General features: G+C 36.0%; 3 protein-coding genes across 3 annotated transcripts; 2 read left to right on the top strand and 1 right to left on the bottom strand.

Moving 5' to 3' along the window:
* Positions 1-929: 929 nt before the first annotated feature.
* LOC116342483 (transcription initiation factor TFIID subunit 11) lies at positions 930-3,541 on the bottom strand. Its single transcript, XM_031770121.1, has 6 exons — positions 3,225-3,541; positions 3,017-3,164; positions 2,864-2,950; positions 2,111-2,800; positions 1,440-2,032; positions 930-1,313 (listed from the first exon to the last, which is right to left on the bottom strand). Exons 1-6 carry the CDS (start codon positions 3,432-3,434, stop codon positions 1,086-1,088), a joined length of 1,956 nt encoding a protein of 651 aa, XP_031625981.1. The 5' UTR covers positions 3,435-3,541; the 3' UTR covers positions 930-1,085.
* A 69-nt stretch (positions 3,542-3,610) lies between these two features.
* Positions 3,611-4,680, top strand: LOC116342484 (superoxide dismutase [Mn], mitochondrial). Its single transcript, XM_031770122.1, has 3 exons — positions 3,611-3,744; positions 3,831-4,318; positions 4,390-4,680. The coding sequence occupies exons 1-3, from the start codon at positions 3,710-3,712 to the stop codon at positions 4,536-4,538; spliced, it is 672 nt and encodes a 223-aa protein (XP_031625982.1). The 5' UTR covers positions 3,611-3,709; the 3' UTR covers positions 4,539-4,680.
* A 337-nt stretch (positions 4,681-5,017) lies between these two features.
* LOC116342684 (U3 small nucleolar RNA-interacting protein 2) lies at positions 5,018-7,016 on the top strand. Its single transcript, XM_031770397.1, has 6 exons — positions 5,018-5,241; positions 5,301-5,900; positions 5,976-6,169; positions 6,239-6,436; positions 6,501-6,640; positions 6,714-7,016. The coding sequence occupies exons 1-6, from the start codon at positions 5,185-5,187 to the stop codon at positions 6,941-6,943; spliced, it is 1,419 nt and encodes a 472-aa protein (XP_031626257.1). The 5' UTR covers positions 5,018-5,184; the 3' UTR covers positions 6,944-7,016.
* The last annotated feature ends 38 nt before the right edge of the window (positions 7,017-7,054 follow it).

Raw genomic sequence — 7,054 nt, 5'->3', positions numbered from 1 at the left:
TACTATTCGCTTGTGTCACACATGAACAACTAACTGTCGGATGCCCGCTGTAATTCACATTCTTTTTTATTTGATATCGCTTCGGCATTGTATGTTCCACCAACGTCGCCGCCGCCGCCGCCACCACCACCAACGATACCGTCACTTCATCCCTCATTCATTCATACACACAGTACACACAAGTGAGTGTGTACACATACGCACACTTTCCATTTCTTTTCATACATACATTCGCTTTCTCTTTACACGATAAACTTATTTACTTTTTTTTCGGAGTCGGCATTTAACTAATATTTTTCATTTCGGCATTTTGTAGATGGAGAAACACACATATAAAATGCGCACTGTGTGCTTCGGAGGTGCTCAAAAAGCATACACAAACTCACTTTCACTCATACATTCGCACACAGTTTTTTTTCTCAAGTGAAAATAAAATATGGAAAAAATATGAATTTTACCAATAAAATTGCGATGGCACAGTAAACACTCGGTGTTGCGACACAGTTTCGAAAATCCTGTTAGATGGATTGAACGCAAAGAATAAATTTCAGTAAATCGAGTGAATACTGTAACTCATCACTAATACTTGTTCATTTAAGGGAAAAAATTCATATAAAAATTGTACCAACAATCTTTGTGTGGTTCGCTCTGTCTCTTTCTAACCGATTGTCTGTTCTGAAAAATCTCTTTGGAAAAGAAAAAAAAATATTTGAAGTTTATGATCGCATTTAACATTGATTATTGCCACAATATCTGATGTATATCTCAAATGGCGAGCAACAACGAAAGCTTACCAAAATCAAATGATTTTAAACGCAACGCTACTTGTTTTCTGTATATTGTCTCAGACATAGTCAAGTCAGCACATTCATTTTATGAACAATAATAATTTTGACAACGATAAAAGTGAATGCGATAAAATTTGGCTCTAAAATCTTTATTTTTCTTTTTTTCAAAATAAAATATATCAACGTACAGTGTTTTTTGTACGTGCTAAAGTACAATTGAAAACTAAAAAAAAAATATTATAACATAATGTTATTAATAATACAATTTTCGATTATTTCACATTCTATCAAATTTCATTATTTTTGTTTGGTCAACTCTTTGTAATGTTCTACGCTGCCAAACTCAACATTTGGTTGTATTTCTGGAACGATCTCTTTTGGCGGTTCAACTTCTTCTAATTTTTGTGCGGTTTTTTGCGTTTTCTTTTCCTTGATTTTGCTTCGTACTTTATTGGCCAATTTTGCCGTTGCTAAGACTTTACTCACTTTATTACCTCTCAACCAACGCTTATCCCATGATTCATCCTGATGCAAATAAAAATGAGATTAAACGTTTTCTTTTATTAGAAATATTTCATATGCATTGTCAAATAAAAATATAACTTCAACTTGTGGGGATTTCAAGGATTCAGCATATGCAGTAAAATATACCTTTGGCTCAGGTGACTCTATGGGCTCTTTTGCTTTGCTACGGGTTTGACGTGTTGATTTCTCTTCTGATTTCATCGCGTTCAATTCAAGTTGTTCAAAATCGAGATCTTCATCTTTGCCCAAATCGATAATATCCTCGTCATCATCGTCGACGTTGGATTTTTTGCTTGTTGGCGATTTGGACTTTGATTCGCTGCTTTCCGACTCACTCACGCTACTTTTACCACTTTTTGTCTCTTCAAAATCTGATTCATCCGAATCATTACGTCCTGCGTCGGTTTCCACCACGTTTGAATTTCTCGAATCTGTTCCTTCGTTTGCATTTTCATGTTCATCCGGCTCTGTAGTAGGTTGCGGCTCTGGACTTTCGGCAATCTCCAAAATTTCTTCATCTTCAATAATTTCACCATCTTCCATTTCTACTGTGATCTCATCTGGTTTCTTGCCTTCGCTTGGTTTGTTGCGTTCCGTTTTCTCTTGTGTTTCCACATTTACAACGTCATCAGCCGTTTTTCCGTCCTTACTTGCATTAGCCTCTGCTCTCCTTTTCGCTTCAGATTTCTCTTTAATTTTCAGTAAAAAGAGTTCATCCTCTGTCAAATAAAAATGAATTTTGAGTTAATTAAAAACAAACTTACAATCATGTGTTTTATATGGTTAAAAAAACTGACCTGTTGGTGGTCGCACCACTTTCTCAATAACTGGCATCGTAATATAACTTCTCTTTGTTTTATTTTTCTCTTTCTCGTTCTTCTTGTCTTCATTTTCCGAATCACTGCTAGAAATACACAGAATTTCGGGTTCGGCTACTATCGGTACCACATCATCATCATTGGGAATTGTTGCTTCTACGCTTTTCTCCGGTGATTTTTCCTTTTCCACAATTTTCTCGGGCGATTTTTCAATTGGCAGTTTTCCATGATTATTGTGGATTTCCTTCTCATTTTTATCGCCTGACTCTTTTTCCGTAACAGAGCACGACCCATCAGATTCATAATCTTCCATTTGTCGTTGACGGAAATTGCGCTTTAAACGAACCGGCTTTGTGGCCGGAACTTTTGGTTCCTCCGCCAATTGTTTTTCACTGACTCTCTCATTTTGCTTACTATTACTTTGTGATGCCGTTGTCGATTTTGTTCTCGGTTCCTTCTCTTTTTCTTTGTCGGTCTCTTTGCTGGGCGCTTCATCGGAATCATCCAATTCTATCTTTGTAACTGGTTCGAGTGCCAATTGGCTACGGATCGCGCGAGCACGTGCCTGTAGTTCCAGCAACTCCAAAACGGAATATTGCTTTTCACCATTCTGCTCGGATGGATTTTCAGTGGATGCGGTTGCTTTTGGCGTTATTTTTGACAAAGAATCTAAAAGAAAAGAAGAATAAATTTCAATATGATTTCAAAAATTAAATGAAATAAATTATTAACCTTTCTTTAATTCACGCTTCTTTTTCTTTTTCGGTTTACTCAGTTCATCATTTGAGTCGGATGAGATTTCTTCCAATGAAATATGCTCTGCAAGAAGGACAGACGTTCAATTTTTGTGCACAAGATATATGCATTGCTCACTATGGGACTTACCTTCAATTTTCTCTACATCAGATCCAGAGTCAGACGATTCAGTGTCTGTGGGACATTTTGTCGCATTAATAATTGCCATCAAGCGTTTTTTGGATATGCCCAAAACTTCTTCAAGACAAATCTCTTGAATTTCTTCCAATTGTTTTTCCTAAAAGGAGTTTATTTATTGAAAACTTGAATTGAATTTGAATAAGGTTGATGATAGTACCTGCAAAAATTCTGGTATGATTGATTCAATCGTTTTGGTTTTTAATGAACCGAAAATTTGTTTTATTAATTCTACCGGGTCATCGACATAATGTTCCAATGATTTGAGTTCATCTGGTTCACGTTTTATTGACAATAATGATTTCTTTTCCTCTTTTATCGACTTCTTTTCTTCTTTAACCGATTTCTTCTTGCGATTTTCGGTGGGCATCTTCTCCACATAAAAATATCTAATCGAACAATATTTAAAATACAATTTCAATGCAAACAATAAGGTGTGTATATCAGCAATTTTTTTTCTTATAAACAATAATTATGTGTCGGTTTAGTTGAAATGTCAAACGATAAGTGACAGTTCATGTTCGAATATTTGTGTAAGTGTGTGCGAGCGGTTCAGTTTCGAACTGACAGTTCACCGATAAAAAAAATTAATAATTGGTTTCCATTTTTTCATCTGCGTTCGGCACAAGTACGAAAAGAAACAAAATGTTTTTGGCACGACGAATTCCTGCTGTTATCAGGTAAGAAATACATTAAAAAAGCGCATAAGTGCCAACTGAAATGATGAATATATTGTTTTCTTCTTACATTTTCTATGAACATACAGCCGCAATGTATTTTCTGCCGGTTTATTGCCTGCAGCACAAAAGCATACATTGCCCGCATTGGGATATGATTACAAAGCACTCGAACCAATTATTTCGGGTGAAATCATGGAATTGCATCATTCCAAACATCATCAAACCTATATCACCAATTTCAATGCGGCCGAAGAGCAATTGAAAGATGCCGTACAGAAGAATGACACTTCAAAAGTAATTGCGTTGCAAGGTGCATTGAAGTTCAATGGCGGCGGTCATATCAATCACTCGATTTTCTGGAAAAATTTGAGCCCAAACAAATCCAAACCATCAAGCGATTTACATGGTGAAATCGAAAAAACATTCGGCAGTTTCGAGAATTTCAAGAAGGAATTCACCACTGCAACAGTTGCCGTACAAGGAAGCGGATGGGGATGGCTCGGTTTCAATAAGAAAAACAACAAAATTCAAATCGCCACATGTTTCAATCAGGACCCATTGGAGGCTACAACAGGTAATGATGACAATGGAAACCGATGACAAGTATCGAGGCGCTGACAAATCTTAATCTTACTTATTTCTTAGGTTTGGTGCCGTTGCTCGGTGTTGATGTCTGGGAGCATGCCTATTATTTACAGTATAAGAATGTTCGTTTGAACTATGTTGAAGCAATTTTCGATGTAGTCAACTGGGAGGATGTCAGTCAACGTCTTGCCGCCGCTAAGGGCAATTAAGTACCAAACACTTTTGCATTGACCAGTTATAGGATTGATGATTTTGAATAAACCTATTTTTTCAATAAAAAAAATGTGAAATTTTCCAATCAAATTGGATGCATACTTTAAAAGTCAAATGTAATAAAAGAATTATGCTTTATTTAAAATGTGTTGATTATGTGTCGATTACGCAACACTCTTTGCAAAATAACCTATGATTCCTACAACATGAAAAAAATGAAATGTTTTCCATTTTATGAAAATTCTTCATTCGGTGCAATTAAGATTGCATGTCAAGTCAACTTTATGAGCAAATTTTGTGTATTTACGCAGCACCAATTGAAATGTATATGCATTTTGCTTAGGCATTCATTTCGAACTCTGTACAAAACAACATGTTGTCCGATGAACTGTCAAATGATCTGACACTTTTATGTAAGAAAGCAGTACCGGCTCAGTTTCGAATGTCACATATGTCTATAGAATCGAAAGCTGTCAACTGCTGCAATACACTGAACACAATATACATATAAACACGTGGGTCATCGTTGCCTTGTTCAAGCGAATTATTGAAATTTTACCCGAAATTTGAACGTTTTCAATGAAATTATTGTAATTATTGTAAATTTTCGAAAATCTGTCGTTGTGTAAAAATCCCATCACCATGAGTTCGTCGTCATTTTTCTTAAAAGGAAAGCCAAAATCGGCAAAAAAGCGGAAGGTATGTCCATGAACCAGTTCCAAATCGTGAAATTGTTTATTCAAAATTTTCTTTTATAGATGCCATTGGATAGTAAATTTGGTAAAAAGAATGAATTACCAAAACCGCCAAAAGTTGATCAAACCGAAGATGACGAAGAGATTCACAGCTCTGATGAAGATGAAGAGAATATGGCAACGGAACAGTTTTCGGAAGTTGAAGATGAAGAAATTGCCGAAACTCCACAAGATAAACGGCTAAAATTGGCCAAATTGTATTTGGAGGAAATAGAAAAAGAGGAAAAAAGTCGAGCCGAAGATCGGGAACTGTTGGAAAACAATGTGTCACAACGTTTGACTGATGAATATTTGGATAGCATTGGTAAACTACGGAGAAAAGTAGCCGAAACCTATACAGGATATGATGAAAAGAATATAGTACAAGTAAAGCATAAGTTACACCAATTGCCGGTGACATGTGTTTGTCTAACGGCCGATAATAAATTTCTGTTTACGGGAAATAAATCAGCCATCGTGCTGAAGTGGAACTGTGACAGCATGAAAGTAATCGGCAACATTGATTGCAATGTTGGGAAGAGTGTTGATGAAATTGAAAATAGTAAGAAGAAACGACGACCACAGACCTATGCACTGGCAGTCACAACTGATGGCAAATTTTTGGTAAGAAGATTTATTCACATTTTTCTCGTTTCTTTTGAAACAAACAAATCAAAATTTATTTCGTTTTTATCTCAGGCAATTGGCGATATGAGTCCATACATTCAAATCTGGTGCTGCGAAAAATTGACACATTTACAAACATTCAAGGGACACCGAGATATTGTTACATCATTAGTATTTCGAAAAGATACACATGATTTGTATTCAGCAAGCAGAGATCGTTCGGTAAAAATTTGGTCACTCGATGAAATGGCATACGTTGAAACACTGTAAGTTGGACTATGAAAATGGAAAAGAAGTAACTATTTAATGAAAAAAATCTTGTGGAATTTCACTAGGTACGGTCACCAGTCAGCGATAACCTGCATCGATGCATTGTCACGGGAGCGTGCCATTACAGCTGGTGGTTCGGATCGAAGTGTACGCATTTGGAAAATTGTCGAAGAATCACAGCTAGTGTACAATGGCCATAGTGGCAGTATCGATATAGTCAAATTAATCAACGAAGAGAATTTCATTTCGGCTGGAGACGATGGGTATGATATTCTACGTCTGCTTTTTGTTCATGTTTTTTTTAACTGGTTATGTTTCAAAATATAGGACGCTTTGTCTGTGGAGCGCAATGAAAAAGAAGGCATTATGTTCCAAGGAGTTGGCTCACGGAAAATCTGATGAAAATGATCAAGCCAATTGGATTAGCGCAGTTGCGACATTGATCAATACAGATATTATAGCTTCAGGTAAAATACAGAATCACATCATTTCAAAATGCTTGCATCACATTCATTGAGCTTTTCTTTCTTGTTTCAATAGGATCATGTGATGGAGTGATTCGATTATGGAAATTGGGTGAAAATTATCGAGAAATGTCGCTTTTGTTTGAGGTGCCTGTCCGAGGTTTTGTAAACAGTTTAGCGTTTACAAATGATGGAACAAAATTGATAGCGGCCGTTGGCCAAGAGCATCGATTGGGCCGATGGTGGCGAATCAAGGAAGCCAAAAATTCCATCATAGTTATACCATTGTTGAAAAAATCCTCATAAAATGAAAGACTATGTATCCAATTAATTGTTAAAAAGATTAAATAAAAATAACAAATTCTATATTTTTTTCTTATTTCCAATTGATTTTTACTTTATTTCGGTACTTCAATG

The sequence above is a fragment of the Contarinia nasturtii genome, unplaced genomic scaffold, assembly GCF_009176525.2.
Source record: "Contarinia nasturtii isolate CC-2019 unplaced genomic scaffold, AAFC_CNas_1.1 Cnas_scaffold_864, whole genome shotgun sequence".
Taxonomy (NCBI): Eukaryota; Metazoa; Arthropoda; class Insecta; order Diptera; family Cecidomyiidae; genus Contarinia; species Contarinia nasturtii.
Note: the sequence above shows the minus strand (reverse complement) of the source record. Positions and strands in the feature narration are given on the sequence as shown.

Bases quoted from the DNA above. Each gene is read 5' to 3' on its own strand.
- LOC116342483 (XM_031770121.1), bottom strand. From the start codon at position 3,434: ATGCCCACCGAAAATCGCAAGAAGAAATCGGTTAAAGAAGAAAAGAAG. The intron at 2,801-2,863 runs GTTAATAATTTA...CTTTTCTTTTAG, and splicing joins GAAGCGTGAATTAAAGAAAG to ATTCTTTGTCAAAAATAACG. The intron at 1,314-1,439 runs GTATATTTTACT...TATTTGCATCAG, and splicing joins TAGAGTCACCTGAGCCAAAG to GATGAATCATGGGATAAGCG.
- LOC116342484 (XM_031770122.1), top strand. From the start codon at position 3,710: ATGTTTTTGGCACGACGAATTCCTGCTGTTATCAG. The intron at 3,745-3,830 runs GTAAGAAATACA...ATGAACATACAG, and splicing joins CGAATTCCTGCTGTTATCAG to CCGCAATGTATTTTCTGCCG. The intron at 4,319-4,389 runs GTAATGATGACA...CTTATTTCTTAG, and splicing joins CCCATTGGAGGCTACAACAG to GTTTGGTGCCGTTGCTCGGT.
- LOC116342684 (XM_031770397.1), top strand. From the start codon at position 5,185: ATGAGTTCGTCGTCATTTTTCTTAAAAGGAAAGCCAAAATCGGCAAAA. The intron at 6,170-6,238 runs GTAAGTTGGACT...GAATTTCACTAG, and splicing joins ATGGCATACGTTGAAACACT to GTACGGTCACCAGTCAGCGA. The intron at 6,641-6,713 runs GTAAAATACAGA...TTGTTTCAATAG, and splicing joins TACAGATATTATAGCTTCAG to GATCATGTGATGGAGTGATT.